General features: G+C 44.4%; 1 protein-coding gene across 2 annotated transcripts in view; it reads left to right on the top strand.

Moving 5' to 3' along the window:
- ARHGEF26 (Rho guanine nucleotide exchange factor 26) overlaps window positions 1–23,961 on the top strand; it is a 213,379-nt gene that overhangs the window by 62,401 nt on the left and 127,017 nt on the right. For both annotated transcript variants that reach the window (XM_073579025.1, XM_073579026.1), the window contains exons 5-6: window positions 479–535; window positions 1,363–1,523. In XM_073579025.1, coding sequence (XP_073435126.1) covers window positions 479–535; window positions 1,363–1,523 — 218 coding nt within the window. The remainder of the gene's footprint in view (window positions 1–478; window positions 536–1,362; window positions 1,524–23,961) is intronic.

Here is a 23,961-nt window from a genome sequence, read left to right as displayed (position 1 = left end):
GCTGGCGGTCCCACGCGGTCAGACCCCACTGATCAGTAAGTTAGCCTTTACCCTATCGATGGGCGCTAACTAGAATAATATTCAATATGTTAATCTGCACTTTATGTGGGAGATTCATTTTGTCATGAATAATTTTCTTATTCTTGTCATTGACAGTAAATTTAAACCAAATCTGGATAACTGTTTGTTTTTTTCCCCCTCCATTAAAGATCATTGATTCTCCCAGTTTGGCCTCTTACATTTGTATTACTGCAATGTTCACCACCAGCAAACCAGTCACCAAATATTTTATAAGCTCTTTACACAAGAAAGTAATAAAATCTAGAAATGAGCGGACGTTCATCTGCTCTTGAAATTAAATTGGATAAACTTGTTCCTGTTACATGGTGCTTACAAATTGGTTATGTCCTAGCTACAGAAATACAATAGATGTCAAGTGATAGAAGATAAACCTAAATTGCTGATTTTACCATTTCAGGTGAGGAAGAATGGCTTGTCACAGAGTATTGGCCAAGAAGAAAGAAAAAGACAAGAGGTATATATCTAACATATAATTTCAGTGTAACCACAGCTGGTTTAGCTATGTGGATTTGTGTGAGATGACGTCAGGGAGAAACTGCATAGTAGTAACTTATCTCCAAAGAAATTGGGTTGAAAATAAAAACTAAAATCATGACAGCGCTCACCAGGGGTTTCAAAAAGTGAAAAAATGTTTTTTTTTATTGCTCCAATGTATTAAGCAATAAACCTTTTTCCATGGTATGCTAGAGACTTATGGATTCTTGTCCCATTGAGGTTTCCTGCTGCTGACATTCATTTTTTTTTTTCTTAGAGAAATTGGATTAATCATTAAAATTTAATGTGCCGAATTATTGTGTCCCCTAAAAGTCTGCTGTTGGGGACAGCAAGACAGGCCCAATGCAAGTTAGATTGTCACTGAAGCCTGCTAATGTCGTTATTGTATTTGGGCAGTGCTATGTTCTCAGTTATAGACATAAATTTGTGCTTTTTTGTGTCGTCTGCTGCTCCAGCTACAAACAGTCCTTGTGTGTAGAGTGATATTATATTTCTTACTATATCCTTCTGGCTAATCTATAGCTAGAAAGTGGAGTAACGCATGCCTTCAGGATCAGACTACACAAGTTAATTGTAGTTTGTAACCGTGGATTCATTGTCTTCAAAATATTCCACCCTTATCTGCCTACAGCTTCCATGAAGACCTATGTATAAAGCTTCATTTCTTGTTGTTGCATTGAAGCAAAATGCCCTCAAAAAGTAACCTGTTCCATTTTAATAAGATTATTGTAGCATGTTTCTTAATGCTGTATGAAACCGCAACCTCGGTTTGTTCTCATCCCGCAGGCTATGTTTGAGGTCATCTCTTCTGAACACTCGTACCTGCTCAGTTTGGAGATATTAACTCGAATGTTTAAGAATTCTAAGCAACTGAGTTCTACCATGACCAAGACTGAAAACCACCATCTCTTTTCCAATATCACAGATGTGTGCGAGGCCAGCAAAAAGTAAGATTTGTGTTCTAAATTTGCTTTGCCACGAAATCGTTTAAAGCTGTTAGTGACTGGTGGTGGAGACCTCATCAGTACCTGCCCTGGTGGAGACCATCAGATGAGCCAAGTCTGGTTTCCAGTGGTGAATTTAGTTCCTTTCTTTCTTTTTGAATCATCCCTTCCCTCTGTAAAGTAATGGACAGCCCTTTTAAACAAGCAAAAATCAACTTTTTATAAAAAATCAACTTTTATTATAGTCCTCACAACTTTTCACAAAGGGTCCTTCTATATCTTTAAAACTAGTAGTAATTCCAATTATGTATCCTGCCTTCCTGGTATTTATTTACTTCACTTAGATTGTTTGGTTCCTTTTCTTCCTGCCTAAGCAGAAGTTTGAGGTCCATGATTGACAGGAGGACCAGTCATACAAAAGGTCTGCGCATGATTGTAGACTAAACAGGGAGTAATGCTTGTAATATTTATTCTTATTATAGCAAATATACAATTATTAAGCTATGTGCAATGAGAAAAATAAAATAATTATGCAATGCCAAATAATCACTTGGGCACATGAGTCTCGATTAGGGGGGATTCTGCTATAATTCTCTGAACTGTTGATGTTCTTATGGGTTTTATTTAAAACCTCTTTCTACAAGTAGGGACAGAGCCTAATTGCATTGTGTCTGGTATTCTACAGTGGTGCTATGTGCCTGCAGCGTTCCCTCCTGTACCATATATCCATTTTCAGAACAGATTGTTGAAGAACTCTGACCTCTTCAAAATGAGAATTCTTTGCCAAGTTCAGGGCCAAGCTCCAGTTTTTACAGCAGAGCAGATTTTACATGAAAGGTGACTTGTTCTTGAAGATTGATAAATTGAAAGATGAAAGAGAAAATGCTTCAGTGCTGGGAATGAGGCATTTGCTTTTAAAGCATTTTTTACAATGGTAAAAATTTCCTTTTAGACGAGAATATAATGCTGTTTTTCCAAAAAAGATCAGTGTCTATTTTGGTTTATGAGACCCGACAGATGATGAGTTCTGTCATAGGGTGTTCATGTTGATTCTGAAGTCCAAATTCCCAAATGTCTAGCTTGCTGGGAAGTTACATGGCACTGTGCATATGATTACAGTATGGGGCATGTGGTTTATTATTATTTATTTTTAGACCACCTTTGATTCTAAGGGTACCGTCACACATAGCGACTCACCAGCGATCCCGACAACGATATCACCTTGTCAGGATCGCTGGTGAGTCGCTACATGATTGCTGGTGAGCTGTCAAACAGGCAGCTTCACCAGCGATCAGGACCAGCGATGCCGAGCGTGCGGTGTCGCTGTGTACATTAGTTACCAGCACGCTGATGCAGGGAGCTGGTAACTAAGGTACACATCGGGTTTCTAAGGGACGTGCGTCAATTAGAATCCCGATGTATACCTTAGTTACCAGCTCCCTGCATCAGCGCGCTGGTAACTAATGTACACAGAGGGTTTCTAAGCACAGCGCAGTGCTTAGAAGCCCTGCGTTTACCTTAGTTACCAGCTGATCGCTGGTCTCCCGCCTGTCACACGCAGCGATGCTTGCTGGCCAGCGGGAGACCAGCAACCAAAAAAATGTTCAGGGCTTTCCTACAGCGATCAGCGATTCCGGCAGGGGGGCCGGCCACTGATCGCTGTCACACACAGCGATCTCGCTGGTGAGTTCGCTGTTACGTCAGAAAACTTGTGACTCAGCAGTGATCTTGCTAGCGAGATCGCTATGTGTGACGGGGCCATAATAGTGCTGTACATGAAAAAAGGTTTACATACAAGATACAAATATAAAATACGGTGAATAAACTAGCAATGACAGATTGTAACAGAAAAGAGGGGGCCCTGCCTTGGCAGTCTACAGGTTAATGGAGAAGGAGACAACAGTAGGTTAGGGGTTTGCGGCAGCTTCCGGTGGTGGTGAGGTCGCAGTGGGGTCACTGCAGATTTTTAGCTGTCCTGAAAAGATGTGTTTTCAAGTTCCTTCTGAAAGTTCCAAAGGTGGTGGAAAATCGAACATATTAGGGGACAGAATTCCAGAGGACAGGGGATACTCCGGAGACGTTTTGGAGGCAACTGGGTGAAGAACATACAAGTGTGGAGGAGAGAAGGATGTCTTGGGAGGACCAGAGATTACGTGTTGGAAGATATCCATAGATTGATTCGGAGATATATGGAGGAGACAGATTATATACAACTTGGTAGGTCAATGCTAGTAGTTTGAACTGTATATGTTGGGGAATTGGGAGCCAATGAAGGGATTTGCAGAAGGGAGAATCAGAGGAGTAGATAGGAGAAATGTGGAATAGTCGGGCAGCGTCATATTGGGATAGGATCTTGAAGATGGAAATACCCCTTGTAAGGATGGACTGGAGAGGTGAGAGCGCTGGTTACAATCAAGTCACCAATTGTAATTTACAAATTTATGGAAAGTAGAAAACGATAAACATAATTATGTGACATAACAGGTTTCTTGAACAGAACAATTTCCCTTCAAAATATATCTGTGTATTCTGTGTAATTGCAGTCTGCAGATCTCAGATAATTGTGGAAACATAGCCTTGGGCTGCTAACACTGTCACTATACGTCAAATAAAAGTGCCAGTACCTCTCCTTTGCTGTGGGCCAAAATGAATGTCAAAGTGTGCAGGTGCAAGGTTACTTTTATTCAGTATAGGGAACAGCAAAGGGCTTATACATAGCATATGCATTATTCTTTAGAATGCAAGTTGATGGCATATGCCACGGATTATGTCAGAAATGTGTTTAAGATGTGAGTCTCATCACTGGACCCCTATGTACCTTGAATATGTGGGCAAGTTTGGACATCGCTGTCAGTGGAAAGGCTCTCTGATAATTTCATAGAAAGTTGCTAAATACTGTAAGCGCAATTGAAAATATTTCAGAACCACCATAAAAAGGGAGCAAGCTACACAAGTGGGGTCTCCTTACCGCTAACAGTGATGCACCCAGCGGGGTCCCATTCTCAAGGCAGCTGTATGTGTGAGCGGATCTTGTGAACTTGCCAGAAACATTTGAGATGTGAATTATTCATGGAAATATATGAAATCCCCTTTTTCCCTTGTTATACTAAGGAGATAATGAAGTGTCTAATATTGAGCATATCTGGACCATCAAACTCTCCTACTAAATTGTCACCAAGCCAATTGGATAGTTAAGGTATGTCCAGTGGACACTTGAGTCCTCCTCCTTGAATAGGGTATGTGGCGCCACAAGGGACTAATAGCCTAAATTTTAAGAAGTTATTTTCATATGAGATAAAATATCGAATACAATTTTTATATGGGTAAAACCTTTATGTGCAAAAGTCCCTAGTATCGAGAATGCAGAGTATTATTCTTTTACTGCAGTTTTTCCTTCTACTCCTGCTCAATAGTTAAAGTACAATGTAAACTTGGCACCGACAGGCAGAATATTATTACAAGCGCCTTGTAAATATTCTTGGCCATAAACACTGGCTGCTATCAGTTTAATGATCTCGTGCTTTGTAGATTGACAGCTGTTGTTATATGATGTTTAATTATAGAGCGGATTACAACATCTAGTTCTTGTTTGTGGTTTTACCTCTTGTGAGTGACGACGCATATTTCTGAAAGTTTATTTCTTATAAAGCTCTGGATTGTATATGTTTATTTCCTATAGAGTTTAATTAGCTCCAAATATGTTTTAGTTGTCTAATGGGCACTGCCAAATCTTTGTACAGTTGCTTCCCATCATGACGCGTTTCCAGCCTCTTTTGCTGTCTGGGTCCAATTGGACTCATGATCTATAGATGCGAGGAGCTGAAGGGATCACCACTGTTTATCTTTACCCCATTGAGGAAGATCCCTGAATAACCAAAAGGGGGAAAAGCCCATTAGGAAAATAAGCAACTGAAGGAGTGATGAAAAATAACGAAAAGCTAAGTAACACCATATGTATAAGTCTCTTTGACTAAAGCATGAGTATAGCTTTCTGTGCATAGGGTAGAACTAATTATGCCTGAGAAGTGGTGCAGATTTATACCTATATGGAAGGAGCCAACAATGACAGAATACTTCTCTAGTTACACCCAATAGGGGTCTATACTACTATTGATGTCCGATATTCGTATTCTTTGTATTGGAGGTGAAATTCTGATATTGTACTCATTTGAGTAGACTGTGGAACCTGTCTGATTTACATAAGGGATTACTGGCATCACATGAGCCTTTTCCTATTTTGTATATATTTATATATTTTGTCTTGGGTAATTCCTAATATGGACGGGACACAATAGCCATATCGTACCATATTATGGTGCCAATGTTCGCGGTTAGGAAGGAAATCGGTGTCCACAATCCCGTCCCTGGTTTATGACCGAGTGTTGTATATGGTTTTTCTGCAATTTTATTGTTTGTATTTATATGTTTTGTGTATACCTATTTTATTGTAATAATTTAATAAAGAGAGAAATGTTTTTTGGAGTATAGAATTGGTTGTACATAGGTTAGGACCCAATAGGGATACAAATCAGATTATGTGGCTTACAGTTTACTGCCAAATCTTACAGTAAGTGAAAAGAAATTCTGATATACGTTGGCTGGTTCAAGCGCAGGCCCAACAATCCCCAGAATAATGCTAATTTGGGTGGTTTAATTCCTGCCAATGAAATTTCAAAATAAAATATTAATCTGAAATATATAAAATTCTGAACACAAGATACAGTGCTCAGCATGAATAAGTACACCCCCTTTGAAAAAAAGAGATTTTAATCAGTGTCTCAATGAATACAAGAACTACAGTTGTGCTCAAAAATTTCCATACCCCGACAAAATTTTTGTTTTCTTGGCCTTTTTTCAGAGAATATCAATGATAACACCAACATTTTTTTCTCCACTAATGGTTAGTGGTTGGGTGAAGCCATTTATTGTCAAACTATTGTGTTTTCTCTTTTTAAATCATAATGACAACACAAAACATCCAAATGACCCTGATCAAACGTTTACATACTCTGGTGATTTTGACCTGACAATATGCACAGAAGTTGACACTAATGGGTTTGAATGGTTACTAAAGGTAACATCCTCACCTGTGACAAATGCCAGTAAAATTTTTTGGGATGCAAAGAAAAACCCACAAATAATATCATCTGAAATACTGGATTTTCTGAGAACTATTGGTGTGGCTGTTTTAAGATGCACAATAAGGAGGCTCTTGAAGAAAAATGGGCTGCATGGGTTGAGTCGCCAGAAGAAAGCCAAATGACCCTGATCAAAAGTTCACATACCCCATTTCTTAATTCCGTGTATTGCCCCCTCTAACATCAATGACAGATTGAAGTTTTTTGTGGTACTTGTGGATGAGGGTCTTTATTTTCTCAGATTTTCTCAGATGATAAAGCTGCCCACTCTTCTTGGCAAAAAGCCTCCAGTACCTCTAAATTCCTGGGCTGTCTAGCATGAACTGTGAGCTTGAGATCTCCCCAGAGTGGCTCAATGATATTGAGGTCAGGAGACTGAGATGGCCACTCCAGAACCTTCATTTTGTTCTGCTGTAGCCATTGACAATTCAACTTGGCCTTGTGTTTTGGATCATTTTCATATTGGAACGTCCAAGTATGCCCCAATGCAGCTTCCGGGCGATGATTGCAAATTTGCCTCAAGGATTTGCTGATGATGTGCTGCTTTCATCTTTCCTTCAACTTTAACCAAGTTTCCTGTGCCTTTCTAGCTCACACATCCCCTAAACATCAGCAATCCACCTCCGTGCTTTACAATAGGAATGGTGTTGCTTTCATCATAGGCCTTGTTGACCTCTCTCCAAATGAAATGTTTATGGTTGTGGCCAAAAAGTTATTTTTGTGGTCTCGTCACTCCAAATAACCTTGTTCCAGAAGTTTTGAGGCTTGTGTCTGTGCTGTTTTGTGTATTGTAGGTGAGATACTTTGTGGCATTTGCACGGTAATGGCTTTCTTCTGGCGACTCGGCCATGCAGCCCATTTTTGTGCAAGTGCCTCCTTATTGTGCATCTTGAAACAGCCACACTGCTAGTTTTCAGAGAGTCCAGTATTTGTGGGTTTTCTTTGCATCCCGAGCAATTTTCCTGGCATTTGTCACAGGTGAGGATGTTACCTTTAGTAGCCATTCAAGCCCATTTTGATATGCATGTTATCAGGCCAAAATCACCAAGATATATGAACTTTTGATCAGGGTCATTTGGATGTTTTGGGTTGTCATTATAATTTAAACAAAGAAAACACCGTAGTTTGACAATAAATTTCTTCACCCAACCACCAACCATGAGTGGAGAAAAAGTTTTAGTGTTATCATTTATATTCTCTGAAAAAAGGTCAAGAAAGCAGAAATTCTGCCTTGGTACGTATATTTTTGACCACAACTGTATTGTATGTCTTTCCAACATTTTGATGACATTGAGTTACATAGAACTTTTTTTTTAACCCATAACATGAAAGTACGGTTAATATAACTTTCAGTACAAAAGCTTCAGTTTTACTTAAATTGGTTAATGCAAAAATGAATATACCCCATATCAAAAGCTACTACATCATATTTTGTATGATCTCCATGATTTCTAAGGACAGCACCAAGTCTTCTATACACGGAATGAACAAGTTGACACAGCTGTTTTTTTCAATTCTTCAAGAAAGACCTTTTTAAGAGCCTGAATTCCCCATAGGTGTTTGATTGGGTTCAGATCAGGATAAATACTTGCTTATGAATCACTGATTTTCAGAAATGCAACAGATGTATGTTTTGTTTGTTCCTCGTTGTCATGTTAGAATAGTGTATGTCTCCCAAGGGTGATGGCATCATCTTCTCTTTCAGTATAGACCAGTACATCTATGAATTCATGATACCATCAATAGAATGTAGCTCCTTGACAGCAGCAGCACTCGTGCAGCTCCACATAAGGACAATGCCACCACCATGTTTTATTGTAGGCACTGTGCATTTAGAGAAATGCATAATTTTCTTGTGTTCTCTCCATAATACAATTAAAGTTTGGCTCATGCTCTTCTAACTATAGGTTCACTAAACAATACTAGCAACAATAGGTAACTTTTCAGTTGTGTTATCCTATCGAGAATACAGTTACCTTTAGCAAGAGGGCATATGGTTTTAGAATTATAATGAAGGCTTCGGTTTAATGGCCTTTTAGTGAGGGGCCAACATTTAGTGGGTCTGCCCTTTTTGAGTATATTTGTATATTCATATAAATTCCCTTCCCAAGCCATGTTAACTGATCAGTGAAATTATGTTTCTACTAAAACGGAATGTTCACAATATTTCATCACACCTCCTCATAGTCTACATACAGTTTGTGACATCTAATCAGAGTTTAGATCTGGACACATGTAACTACTGTTTTGGTTATAATCAATTCTATCTTTACAGAACGTCACTGTGTAGTAGAGGAATGCAGATATCCGAGGTGAAAGAATTGTACTGGCCTGCTCTATGAAATACAGCTTGGTATAAATAGCCCCACTTGCATATGTCAGAGGGTCCTGAATGGAGCGGTCATCAATATGTGTTGGGACAAAGAGATTTTTGTAAAGCATTGAATGTAGTCCGAATGCCTCATCTCCTCCAGGCTTCGCCTTGGAATCTGTTCCCCTTTAAAAAAAAGGGAAAGTGTTTCAGCCAGTTGTTGGTTCCCAGCCATGTGTGTTTGTAGTGGCCCTCTCCTACAATATGGAGCTGTCACTATGCGTTCTTTCATGTCAATGAATTCACTTGGCTGCTGCTTTTCATACCAGCCATGTCTGGTACACTGAGAAACTGCAGCCTTCAGCTGTAGCCTGTTGGTAGATAGGACTGTGGTATACAAATCCCATTGTGTCCAGTATATAAAAAGCCTGTGAATTTGGGATTATTTTATATTTCTAACTACTAACAGAAAATAATGATATGTGACTCTACGACTGTCAGGAATGTTCCACATATAGTAAGTAGCACACACTACCTATTCTCTGTAAAAGGCTGGTGTAGAGATAGAGATATATATATATATATATATATATATAGAGAGAGAGAGAGAGATATATAGATTGATATAGCTATCTCTAACATACACACATATTTAGCTAATATAAAAAGTAGTTTTAGAACTTTTAGCTTTATATATAAGCTAAGATGACTTTTTAAGTGGAGGGTGGTACCGCTGGTTACACTGTACATATTTACGTATTTTACACATTTCATGTGTTCTGTTGGACGGCTTGGGACCCCTTTGCAAGATATGTTTCCGGGTCCTGGTGCAGCTGCACCTGCGATTCCCCTGGGGTTTCTGAGTCTGCAGCTGTACTGGTCATTGGTCAGTCATAACTACAGCTTCATGTAGAATCAAAGTCAGCTCTCCACTAGAAAACTGGGATCCACCTTGGGATAACCTTCCAGGGATATAATCCAGTATTAATGTAGAGAAAATAGAAGATCCAGCAATCAAGGAATTTCCCCCAAAACATCCCTTTTATACCACATTGCAATAAAAAAGTGTTTTATTGGACATGCCTTTATTGCTTTATCTTGTAATTTCTCTACTTATAGCTGCAAATAGCTTCAAGTTCAGTGTTTTTAGATATTGCTCAGCAAATATTATGGACTCCTATGTTTTGTTCATTAGTATGTCAGTTCCTCATCAGTATAAGACTATAGATACTCAGGATCATTTTGGCCTACTTTTCTTATTTATAGACACCCATAAAGCCGAGTCTATAGCTTGCTAATGGAAGTGTAAGAGAACGTCATAATACCACCTGCATATGTTATTAATTACGGTAACATAGTAACATAGTTTTGAAGGCTGAAGGAAGACCTGATGTCCATCTAGTTCGGCCTATTTTTAGTGCAGCTGTTCTGCATTGTTGATCCTGGGGAAGGCAAAAAGCCCACAGAGTAGAAGCCAATTTTCTCCATAGGGAAAAAAATTCCTTCCCCTAAGCTGGGTCAACCATCTACCTATAATATTATGTTATTCGTAACCTTCCATACTGTTACTCACAAGAAAAGCATCCATTCCTTTCTTAACTTCATTCAGTGAGTTGGCCATCACCACTTCCTCAGGAAGAGAATTCCAGAGCCTCACTGCTCTTACCGTGAAGAACCCTCTTCTATGCTGGTGCAGAAATTGTCTTTCCTCCAGTAGATATTTTAGACCCAACGATGCTGGTGTACTTACTTACACAGCTATTCTGACATTGTTCTGATGTGGATTTTCTACTACTAAAATTAAAGTAAACTTTTAATCCTGTTCAAGAATGAGAGCTCTCATGAGTCAGTGTATTAGTAATAATAATAATACATTTTTTTTCTATAGCGCCGACATATTCCGCAGCACTTTACATTTCGGAGGGGATTTGTACAGACAATAGACATTACAGCATAACAATAATCACATAGATTATAACAAATACCAAGAGGAATGAGGGCCCTGCTCGCAAGCTTACAGTCTATGAGGAAAGAGGTAGACATGAAAGGTGGGTGGTAACAGTTGCCCTGATTGTATGCACCAGCCATAATGTTAAGTGTGTAACAGTACAGACACAGAGGGTTAATAGATGCATAAAGCATGTGGGAACATGATGCGGGGAACCTGGTTATGGTAAAACTTTTGGCTGTGCCACACAGGGATAGATTAGGTTAATGTGTTGAGGCGATAGGCCAGTCTGAATAAATGTGTTTTCAGGGCACGCTTAAAATTGTGGGGATTGGGGACTAATCGTATTGACCTGGGAAGTGCATTCCAAAGAATTGGCGCAGCACGTGTAAAGTCTTGGAGACGGTAGTGGGAGGTTCTGATTATTGAGGATGCTAACCTCCGGTCATCAGCAGAACAGAGGGTGCGGGTATACTGAAACAAGGGAGGAGATGTAGGGTGGTGCTGAGCCATGGAGGGCTTTGTGGGTGAGGGTAATAAGTTTATACTGAATTCTGGAGTGGATGGGTAGCCAGTGTAATGACTGGCACAAGGTAGAGGCATCGGTGTAACGATTGATGAGGAATATGATCCTGGTTGCAGCATTCAAGACAGATTGGAGAGGGTGTATTGATCATCAGTCCACCCAGCCTGCCTGACCACTGCAGCTTGTACTGAGCAGTGTGAGATTTCAGCAGCTGGGAGGAGGGACACTAAGACTGAGAGGCTTGAGGTATGTGCACATGTCATTTGGACACCGGTTGAGTTCTTAAAGCAGAAGATGCTTCAGAAAAACACTGCCGGAGATTTCCTGTTTTTGCTATATATATTAGTTAGCAGCTTGAAGAAAGGTCAGGTCTCTTATCCTTTTCTCTGCTTTCAGTGCATGAAGCCATTACTAGACTGAAGACTGAATTTATACATCAAGTCGTTTTGACATTGAAGTGCATGTGTTTATTCTTTTTACCATTTTAAGTGCTTTTTCAGGCAAAATCTGTTTCTTTGATATGTAAATAGAGGCCACCATGTTGTAGGGGAAGAGATCCTGATTTCAGGGATGTGTCACTTTCTGAGCTGTTTTCAATCAGTGTTTCTCCTTCGCCTCATTGGGGGACACAGATACTGTGGGTGTATGCTTCTGCCGCTAGGAGGCTGACACTAAGTGAAAAAAGAGGTTAGCTCCTCCGCTGTATACACCCTCGCCCCTATTGTGGGCGGAAATCAGTTTTATGCTTAGTGTCCTTTGGAGGCACACACGTCTGGTTTGCTACAGACTTTATTCCTTTCTTTTTTTCTATGAAGATGAGACAGGGGCGACGGACCCTATTGAAAGGGTCCGATCTCCCCAAACCATCAACGGGCGAGCACGTATTGAGTATCGCCTCCACGTACCCTCTCCCGCACCGTGGGACATATCTGGGCCGTTTTCCCCAGACTTTTTTTTTTTCCTCTCTGTGAAGATAAGACAGGGGCAATGGATCCTATTGAAAGGGTCCGATTTCCCCAAACCATCAACAGGCGAGCACGTGCGAGTGTCCCTCCACGTATCCTCTCCCGCGACGTGGGACATGATGCCGGACTTAGCCCTGTCCACCCCTAGGTATTGAAACCATTGGCTGTACAGAGGCACAAGACTAGTCCATGCGGCCTCCACTGCTCCACCAATGCTTAGACTGCGGTGCTGCAAGGTGGCGGACGGTCCCTCTCCTCACCCCCTGAAGGGGTTAGATTGAGCTAGGGTGCCTGCACCGTCCTATGTTATCAAGGCCCCCCTCACATACCTACGCTCAGGCTGAAGAGGATCATTGGTGAGGAGAGTGTCTGGGAGGGCTCCTGCGAAGATCTCAGGGCTGGAGCCCCCAGCCGGTGGAAGCCACCTGCCATGCAAGGCTGAGGGTGGCCGGATCCGTCAGGCGGTGCCGCGCAGTTAGTAGCGCCATGTTTTTTGTGTACCGCGCCCCCCCACCTCTCCCGGTCGGGTAGGGGAAAAATTGAGGCCACAGCTGCAGCCGGAGCTAGGCCGCGGCCGGAAGTCCTGCCCCTGGAGCCGCGCGTCACTTCCGGCGGCCTACCCCGCACTGGGCGGTGGCAAAGAAATTTAGGCCCCGGCTTCGGAGCTCGGCTAGGCCGCAGAATGGAAGCACCGCCCCTAGAGCGCTTTTACATGCTGGCTCACTCCGACAGCTGGTGGCGAGCAATTTGAAGGAAGCAGCCAGGACGGGGGGGTGCAGGACTGGGGTAAGTGCTGCCCGAGAGGCCACGCTATAGGGAAAACGAGGTGCTACCTGCTCCCCACATCCCCAGCAGCGGACAGATACATTATGTCCGAAAAAGCAAAGACGCATACGTTCTTTTACGCTGCTTGCATCTCTTGTCGGGCTGCGTTTCCGCGGGCGCAGAACAAGAAATTATGCGAAGCCTGCGAATCCGAATGCGCCCAGGAGCCCTCCCCTGCGACCGCGACCAATGTGTCAAATCCCCCGTAGTGGGCCCGATAACTGTCACAGTCCATGGCGTCGCTTACGAGAGCAATAGAGTCCCTTCAAGCGCCAGATAGGGGCAGGGGCAATGGCTCGCCGGCTTTAGAGGGAACCTCCACCTCACAAAAGCCTCCGGCCTGCAGGGGCCGCTCTCACTCCAGGCAGACCCGGAGGAAACTCATCCACACGGTGTCGCCCTGTCCATCCGGTGCCTTGGCATCCGTAAGCTCTGCTTCTCGCTCCCCGTCACCAGTGGTTGATAGCAAGCAGACCTCAGATTGCGACTCAGACAAGCCCCTTGACCTGGACACTCCAGGGTCACGTGAAACAGTGGACAGCCTCATAGAAGCCATCAATCAGACCCTGGGGATTGAGGATGATCCTGCAGCGGCTACGAGGCATAAAATGGCATTTAAGCGAGTGAAGCACCCGCACAGAATTTTTTCCTCTCACCCGGAGTTTGAGGACATAGTGCAGTGGCACAGAGAACGTCCAGACAGGCGTTTCTCGGATCTAAAGGCACTCGAAACAAGGTATTCGTTTGCTCCAGACCTCCGTAAAAGATGGATGGAATCCCCGATGGTGGATCCTTCGGTTTCGCGCCTAGCCACTAAGACCCTGCTATCCGTCCCTAGTGTTTCCTCGACTAAGGATCCCACGGATCGCCTTATACAGAGCTTAGCTCGCTCAGTATATGAGGCGTCAGGGTCAGCACTCCCTCCCTCGTTCGCAACAACTTGGGTAGCCAAGGCTATGATATCATGGTCAGAAACATTAAACAAGGTCGCGCAGGGGCAGGATCTACCTGCAGAGATTTCGGAGGTCGCAGGTCAGATGGTGATGGTCGGAGACTATGTAATCAATGCGTCTTTGGATTCGGCCAGTTGCTCGGCACTTGCTGCCGCTAATGCAATTTTGATCAGAAGAGCAATATGGTTAAAGACATGGCGAGCCGATTCTTCTTCTAAGAAGCCCTTGACTTCCCTGCCTTATCAGTGCGGCCGCCTATTTGGGGAGAAGTTGGATCAACTTATCTCCGACTCCACAGGAGGAAGTAGCGGGTTTCTCCCTCAACAAAGGGTCAAACCACTTTTTCGTCACCCGTTTCAGCCACGTTTTCGGGCCTTTCGCAACATCTGGTGGACTACAGCGGCCAATTCCGCCGCCTCAGGCCACCCCAACCAGGATAGGGAGCGGCAGGTCTCATATAGAGCCAACCCATTGGGGAGATTGCGTACTCAGCAGCCAAGATCGAGGGGATCCAGATCCCAAAGATCGTCGGAAATGACTCGAGGCCTTTACCAGACGACACCGGCAAGGTGGGCGGCCGCCTACTCTGGTTTTTCCACGTCTGGGCCAATGTCGCTCATGACGCATGGGTAAAGGAATTGGTGGCCTCAGGTTACAAAATAGAATTTGTCAGATACCCGCCAAGACGGTTTTTTCTTTCCTGGCTTCCCAGAATGGATGCCCAGGCAAGGGCTCTATTGGGAGCCATCAAATCGCTCCAGCACAACGGAGTCATTGTTCCAGTGCCGGAACACGAAAAAAAAAATCAGGGGTTCTATTCCACCCTGTTTGCAGTTCCCAAAAAGGACGGGTCTGTCAGGCCTGTTTTGGACCTGACGCTTCTGAACAAATTCATCAGGATCAGACATTTCCGGATGGAGTCTCTCCGGTCAGTCATATCGGCCATGGTGCAGGGAGAATACTTGGCCTCAATAGTTATCCAGTACGCATATCTGCATATTCCCATTTTTTCTCCTCATCAGAGGTTTCTACGCTTCGCCATCAGCGATCTACGTTTTCAGTTCGTAGCACTACCCTTCGGGCTAGCTACGGCCCCAAAGTGTTCACAAAGGTTATGGCCATACTGCATTCTCGAGGCATAGTCTTCTTGCCTTATCTGGAAGACCTCTTGGTCAAAGGCCCTTCAATACGTGCATGCGAGGAAAATGTCAACATCTCTTGCCCGCTTAGGGTGGTTGGTCAATGCGAAGAAGGCATCCCCTGTGCCAGCTCAAAGGATCTCCTTCCTAGGAATGATTCTTGACAGTCGCTGAGGGTTGGTAATTCTCCCTCAGGAAAAGGTGCGAGCGCTCCGGCAGGGAGTCCGGACACTTCGGCAACCAGTCCCTCATACCATCCGATCCGGGATGAGGAGTCTAGGTAAAATGGTGGCAGCAATGGAAGCGGTACCGTTCGCCCAGTTCCATCTTCGCCCCCTGCAGCACGCCCTTTTGTCAGCTTGGGACAAGAATCCCTTCACGCTCGACCGGCAGTGCCGACTACCTTTTCAAGCCATAAATATGTACAAAAATACTTGGCACTCAAAAATGAAGAAGCAGTATATTCTTTGTTTAGCATCCAGACAAAAATAGACTCATATCGTATGAACGTTTTCGGTCCAACAACGGACCTTCATCAGAAAGGTTTTTTGGTTTCTTTTGGTAGAAAACTGCAAAAGATACCGATAGGGTAATAGATATCCTTAGGTGGTAGCAAAGTCTTTGCTGGTATTATATAGAGGCTTGAGCACGAGTCTATCTGGTTGGAATTAGATAAATGTGACTGGATAAAGCAGGGCTACAGGAATGGGTTAACAGCGCTAGGAGTGCAGGCTCTGCAAACAGATGCAGCGCTTAATGCCTGCAAGAGAAATCCAGGGTGCCGCCGTGTGATGTTTCTACCAAAAGAAACCAAAAAACCTTTCTGATGAAGGTCCGTTGTCTGGATGCTAAATAAAGAATATACTGCTTCATTTTTGAGTGCCAAGTATTTTTGTACATATTTATGGGTTGGAAACCTTACTTGAGCACCGAACAACCTTCCTTTTACTCTGGAGTGCCGTGTTTTTTTTCCTACTTGTCTTTTCGAGCCAGGCAGTCTCTCGGATGGTGGTTAACCAGTTCCTCCCTGACCCAGGGGAAACCTTTCCCCCCAGACCATTGGTTGGTGATGACAACCGACACCAGTCTCCTCAGCTGGGGAGCGGTGTTTCACCACCACACGACCCAGGGACGGTGGTCACCACAGGAGCCACGCCTCCCGATCAACTTAATGGAGATACGAGCAATTTGGCTGGCTCTGCAAAAGTTTCATCACTTTCTAGCAGGCCGCCCCGTCCGGATTCAGTTGGACAACGCCACAGCAGTGGCTTACATAAATCACCAAATCACAAAGGGGGCACCCGCAGCAGAGCAACCATGCTCGAGGTGGGGCATGTTCTGCAGTGGGCCGAAGCAAACCACTCAGTGATTTTGGCTGTCCACATCCCGGGCGTGGAAAATTGGGCAGCAGACTTTCTCAGCCGGCAGGGTCTTGCGTCCGGAGAGTGGTCTCTACATCCCGAAGTCTTCTGGCAGATTTGTCAGCTGTGGGGAACACCGGATGTGGACCTGATGGCGTCCAGAGTGAACGCCAAGGTGCCCACATATGTCGCTCGGGCCAGGGACCCGCAGGCAATCGCTGTGGACGCGTTGGTTCTGCCATGGAACCAGTTTCGCCTCCCTTATCTATTTCCCCTGCTGCCACTACTTCCGAGAGTCATCAAGAAGATCAAGACGGAAGGGGGCCCGGCGATTCTACTGGCCCCAGACTGGCCCCGTCAAGCGTGGTACACAGATCTAATGCAGCTGCTCGCCGACGTTCCTTGGTGCCTGCCAGAGCGCCCGGATCTACTTTCTCAAGGGCCGATTTGCCACCCGAACTCAGGGGCCCTGTGTTTGATGGCATGGCCGTTGAATCTTGGATTCTAACCCAGGCAGGGTTCGGGAGCAAGGTGGTCGCTACAATGATTAGCGCCCGGAAGCCTGCTTCAGCACGAATTTACCACCACACCTGGAAGGTGTTCTTTGCTTGGTGTCGAGGCCGCGGTGTCTCTCCGCTGAGATTCTCGGTCCCCAGCATCTTGACTTTTCTCCAGTTGGGCCTAGACTCGGGCTTAGCCCCAAGTTCCCTCAGGAGGCAAATATCGGCCTTATCCGTCCTGTTCCAGCACAAAATTGCTACCAATCTGCAGGTGAAGACTTTCATCCAGGGAGTCTCCCACTTGGTACCTCCCTATAAGGCGCCCATGGACGCTTGGGACCTTAACCTGGTCCTAAGTGTTCTGCAGGAAGCTCCATTTGTACCGCTTCAGGATATCTCCTTTCCTGGAAAGTGGTGTTCCTAGTGGCCATCACTTCTATCAGGCGGGTTTCAGAACTGGCAGCCCTATCCTGCCAAGCCCCGTTCCTCACTTTCCATAAGGATAAGGTGGTGCTCAGACCAGCCCCTCCTTTTCTGCCGAAAATCGTGTCCTCTTTTCACATTAATGAAGATGCTGTCTTGCCTTCATTTTTGTCGTGCACCGTGTGGTAAAGGCTCTTCACACGTTAGACCTGGTAAGAGCCCTCCGGAGGTACGTGTCGAGGACGGCACCCTTTCGTCAGACGGGCACGCTGTTCGTGCTCCCCGAAGGGCGCAGGAAGGGACTCGCTGCCTCAAAATCGACCATAGCCAGATGGATTCGTTTGACTATTCAGGAGTCCTACCGCATTAGAGGCACGCTGATTCCAGCAGGGATCAGAGCGCACTCTTCTTGGGCAGTGGGCGCCTACTGGGCGCTTCGGCACCAGGCTTAGACGGAACAGGTTTGCAAGGCAGCAACCCGGTCCAGCCTGCACACATTTGCCAAACATTATAATATCCATATTCAGGCCTCGGCGGTGCGAGCCTGGGTAGAAGGATTCTCCAAGTAGCGGTGGCACACCTTTAAACAAGAGGTGCATGTAGCTTGGATCTGTGAGTCAATCTCCCACCCAGGGACTGCTTTAGGACGTCCCACAGTATCTGTGTCCCCCAATGAGGCGAAGGAGAAACATGGATTTTTGTGATAACTCACCGTAAAATCCTTTTCTCCGAGACGCTCATTGGGGGACACAGCACCCACCCTATTAGCCAGTTGGCTCTTGTTTTGTTTAAATTTATATGCATTTGCTAATTTGATATAAGGGTGGTGTTTTGGACATGTTGTACCTGTATTAAGGCTGATTTTGTTGACCTCCTACTGCTTTGGCACCAAACTGATTTCTGCCCGCAATAGGGGCGAGGGTGTATACGGCGGAGGAGGAGCTAACCTCTTTTTTTCACTTAGTGTCAGCCTCCTAGCGGCAGAAGCATACACCCACAGTATCTGTGTCCCCAATGAGCGTCTCGGAGAAAAGGATTTTACGGTGAGTTATCACAAAAATCCATGTATTATCACTATAGGACAACTGGCCTTGTGTCTGCTAGTCCAATCATGCCCCCAGCACATATTAGCATCTTTCTGTTACTATGCAATATACGCAAAAGCTGTTGTCAGGCTATACACAGCTCAGCAACTGAGCGCTGCTAAATTTGCAGCAGAGAAACCTGTGATTGTGTCACAACCTTTGCACCCAGTAAACTACCGTATATACTCGAATATAAGCTGAGATTTTCAGCCCGTTTTTTTTGGCTGAAAGTCCCCCTCTCGGCTCATATTCGAGTCATATACACCGGGGGGTCAGAGGGGGAGGGGGGCGGGGGTGTCAGGTCATACTTACCCGTCCTGACGCTGTGTCTTGAGCCCCCAGCTTCTCCCCGTGCTCTCTCTTCCTGCCTTCAGCGGTCACGTGGTGCCGCTCATTAAAACTCATGAATATGCGCATATCATGAGTTTTAATGAGCGGCACCACGTGACCGCTGAAGGCAGGAAGAGAGAGCGCGGAGAAGCTGTGGGCTCAAGACACAGCGTCAGGACGGGTAAGTATAGCGATACTCACCTGTCCTGTGTCCATCGCTGCTTGCTGCTGTCTGTCATCGGTCAGTGACTTGAGACAGCAGAGGGCGCGGTGACGTGATTAGTGCGCGCCGCGCCCCCTGCAGTCTGGACGTCACTGACTGATGACGTGGCAGATAGCGGTGAGCAGCCATGGACGCAGGACAGGTGAGAATCTGACACCCAGCGACGGAGAGGTGAGTATGTCATTTTTTTTATTTTTACATGCTGCCGCAGCAGCGGCAGCATATGGGGGAATAATCTTAAGGAGCTTCTAATGGGGGCAGTATATGGGGGAACAATATGGAGCTTCTAATGGGGGCAGTATATGGGGGTACAATATGGAGCTTCTAATGGGGGCAGCATATGGGGGAACAATATGGAGCTTCTAATGGGGGCAGCATATGGGGGAACAATATGGAGCTTCTAATGGGGGCAGTATATGGGGGAACAATCTATGGAGCTTCTTATGGGGGCAGTATATGGGGGAATAATCTATGGAGCTTCTTATGGGGGCAGCATATGGGGGAATAATCTATGGAGCATTTCCCACCCTAGGCTTATACTCGAGTCAATAAGTTTTCCCAGTTTTTTGTGGCAAAATTAGGGGGGTCGGCTTATACTCGGGTCGGCTTATAGTCGAGTATATACGGTAAGTGATACATCACTGGAATCAGACTCTCTGATCCTACCTCATGCTGCTGTCACATTGCATGGAAAAAAAACTGTTGACAGATTCCCTTTACCGGCTTCCATATCTTACAGTATACATGACATATAAGACATCTTTTATGAGCCCTACCGATGTATTTGAGGTCCATTAGGTTACTTTTTTATACTGCATAGAATAGTACGTTTCTGGTAAATGTCTTGTTCATTACATAATACAGAAGACTAGTAAACATTACATTACTCTTCAATCGGTTCTAGAACAAGTTGTCCTTGAGATAGGCCACTGAGTTTCTAGAACCTGTTTCTGTCAGTGACCACTTACCTTCCTTGGATATAGCAATAAATATTATTTAATATATTTCACAATGACATATTTTAGCACGATGGAGTGCATCTTTTTTGTATATTATATATGGAAGTAGCTGCTCCTAAGTTAGAACCTATTCACACTAGCTTGGATGTGCCCGTCATTTTTTTGTCATTTGTATGTTAGCTGTCTGAGCGAGCCCTCCTCCCTTCACCATGTGGTGGTTTTAATTACAGCAGGTTCCTACCTACCCATAAATGCAGGCATCGCTGATCAAGGTGTCCACATTCACCTAGGAATTCAGACATCAGCTTTAGAGAGGTATTCACATGGATAGGGACCCATCAGTTTTTTCTGAGACCACCTTGACGTTGGTTGATGGACAGACATACCGTAACTTGGCCAAATTTTGTGCAAAGCGTCTCATTTTTTTCTAGTATTCAGAAGCTGTATAGCTATTCATATTTCATATATTTTACATTGACATGCTTTAGCACGATAGAGTGCAACTTTTTTGTATATGATAATATATTACCTTTCATGGATAATTATGACTGTTAGCTCCTGACAGCTTAGATCTGAAATTCTCTACTAGAAGTGCAATAAAACTGTTACTTAACCCCTTCCTGACATCCGACGTACTATCCCCTCCACGGTACCCGGGCCCGTATGACCGTGGACGGGATAGTACGTCTACCGCGATCAGCGGCGCCCACGTAGTGAGCGCCGCTGATCGCGGCCGGGTGTCAGCTGATTATCACAGCTGACACCCGGCACAATGTGTCAGGGGCGGTCACGGACCGCCCCCGACACGTTAACCCCTTGCACACCGCGATCAAACACGATCGCGGTGTACCGGGGGTTAAAGGGAAGCATCCGCAGGGAGGGGGCTCCCTCCGTGCTTCCCTGAGCCCCCCACGGCAGCGCAATGTGCAGCGCTGCTGCGGGGGGCTCCTTTCCTCCAGGCCCCCGAATCCAAGATGGCGACCGGGGCCTTCGGGGGCCTGAGGAAGCTGGCTTCCTCAGTGCCTGCAAAGCGCAGGCATGAGGAAGCCTTCTGCAGTGCCTGTGTCAGATCGCTGATCTGTCACAGTGATCTGTGATGTGACAGATCAGCGATCTGTCACAGGACAGTGATGTCCCACCTGGGACTATTTAATAAAGTAAAAAAAAAAATAAAAAAAAGTGTAAAAATAATTTTAAAAAAAATCGCCAAATATATTAGAAAAAAAAAAAAAATATTCCCCCAATAAATCCATTTTTTGGAAATAATAAAAAAAAAAAACAATAAAAGTACACATATTAGGTATCGCCGCATCCGTAACGACCCGCCCTATAAAACTGTCCCATTAGTTAACACCTTTAGCGAACCCCTTAAAAAATAAAAATAAAAAACAAAGCAAAAAATAATGATTTATTATCATACCGCCAAACAAAAAGTGTAATAACGCGCGATCAAAAAGACGCATATAAATATCCATGGTACCGCTGAAAACGTCATCTTGTCCCGCAAAAAACGAGCCGCCACACAGCATCATCAGCGAAAAAATAAAAAAGTTATAGCTCGCTGAATAAAGCGATGCAAAAATAATTATTTTTTATATAAAATAGTTTTCATTGCATAAAACCGACAAAAACATAAAAAAAGACCTAAATGAGGTATCGCTGTAACCATACTGATGTGAAGAATAAAACCTCTTTATCAATTTTACCGCACGCGGAACGGTGTAAACGCACCCCCCCCAAAAGAAATTCATGAAATGCTGGTTTTTGTTCATTCTGCGTCCCAAAAATCGGAATAAAAAGCGATCAAAAAATTCCACGTGCCCGAAAATGGTACCAATAAAAACGTCAACTCGTCCCGCAAAAAATAAGACCTCACATGACTCGGTGGGTCAAAATACGGAAAAATTATAGCTCTCAATATGTGGTGATGCAAAAACTATTTTTACAATAAAAAGCGTCTTTTAGCGTGCGACAGCCGCCAAACATAAAAACCGCCATAAATAGTAAATCAAACCCCCCGTTATCACCCCCTTAGTTATGGAAAAATAATAAAATAAAAAAAATGTTTTTATTTCCATTTTTCCATTAGGGTTAGGGCTAGGAGTGTGTTGGGGTAGGGTTAGGGTTAGGGCTAGGGCTAGCGTTAGGGTTAGGGCTAGGGTTAGGGCTAGGGTTAGGGTTAGGGGCGTGTTGGGGTTCGGGTTGGAGTTAGAATTGGGGGTTTCCACTGTTTGGGCACATCAGGGGCTCTCCAAATGCAACATGGCGTCTGATCTCAATTCCAGCCAATTCTGAGTTGAAAAAGTCAAATTGTGCTCCTTCCCTTCCAAGCTCTGCTATGCGCCCAAACAGTGTTTTACCCCCACATGTAGGGTATCAGCCTACTCAGGACAAATTGCAAAACAATTTTTGGGGTCCAATTTCTCCTGTTACCCTTAGGAAAATAAAAAATTGGGGGCAAAAATATCATTTTTGTGGAAAAAAATGATTTTTTTATTTTCACGTCCGAGTGTTATAAACTTCTGTGAAGCACTTGGGGGTTTCAAAGTGCTCACCACACATCTAGATAAGTTCCGTGGGGGGTCTAGTGTCCAAAATGGGGTCACTTGTGGGGAGTTTCAATAGTTTAGGTACATCAGGGGCTCTCCAAACACACATGACACCCGCAGACCATTCCATCAAAGTCTGCATTCCAAAACGTCACTGCTTCCCTTCCGAGCCCCGACGTGTGTCCATACAGTAGTTTTCTCCCACATATGGGGTGTCAGCGTACTCAGGACAAATTGGACAACAACTTTTGGGGGTCCAATTTCTCCTGTTACCCTTGGGAAAATGAAAAAATTGGGGACTAATTGATCATGTTTGTGGAAAAAAATACGATTTTTTTATTTTCATGCCCGGGCATTATAAACTTCTGTGAAGCCCTTGGGGGTTCAAAGCGCTCACCACACATCTAGATAAGTTCCTTAGGGGGTCTAGTTTAAAAAATGGTGTCATTTGTGGGAGGTTTCCACTGTTTAGGTACATTAGGGGCTCTCCAAAGGCAACATGACACCCGCAGACCATTCCATCAAAGTCTGCATTCCAAAACGTCACTACTTCCCTTCCGAGCCCCGATGTGTGCCCATACAGTAGTTTTCTCCCACGTATGGGGTATCAGCATACTCAGGACAAATTGGACAACAACTTTTGGGGTCCAATTTCTCCTGGTACCCTTGGGAAAATAAAAAAATGGTGACTAAAAGATCATGTTTGTGGAAAAAATACGAATTTTTTATTTTCACGCCCGGGCGTTGTAAACTTCTGTGAAGCACTGGGGGTGGTCAAAGTGCTCACCACACATCTAGATAAGTTCCTTAGGGGGTCTAGTTTCCAAAATGGTGTCATTTGTGGGGGGGTTCCACTGTTTTGGTACATCAGGAGTTTTCCAAACGCGACATGGTGTCCGATCTCAATTCCAGCCAAAAATGTCAAATGGCGCTGCTTCCCTTCCGAGCTCTGCCATGCGCCCAAATAGTGGTTTACCCCCACATGTGGGGTATCAGCGTACTCAGGACAAATTGCACAATAACTTTTGCAGTTCAATTTCTCCTGTTACCCTTGGTAAAACAAAAAAAATTGAACCTGAAGTATTTTTTTTATGAAAAAAAGTTAGATGTTCATTTTCTTTTAAATATTCAAAAAAATTCCTGTGACGCACCTAAAGGGTTAATAAACTTCTTGAATGTGGTTTTGAGCACCTTAAGGGGTGCAGT

This window comes from Dendrobates tinctorius, unplaced genomic scaffold (assembly GCF_039654945.1).
Source record: "Dendrobates tinctorius isolate UK_male_01 unplaced genomic scaffold, ASM3965494v1 ptg000060l, whole genome shotgun sequence".
NCBI lineage: Eukaryota > Metazoa > Chordata > Amphibia > Anura > Dendrobatidae > Dendrobates > Dendrobates tinctorius.
Note: the sequence above shows the minus strand (reverse complement) of the source record. Positions and strands in the feature narration are given on the sequence as shown.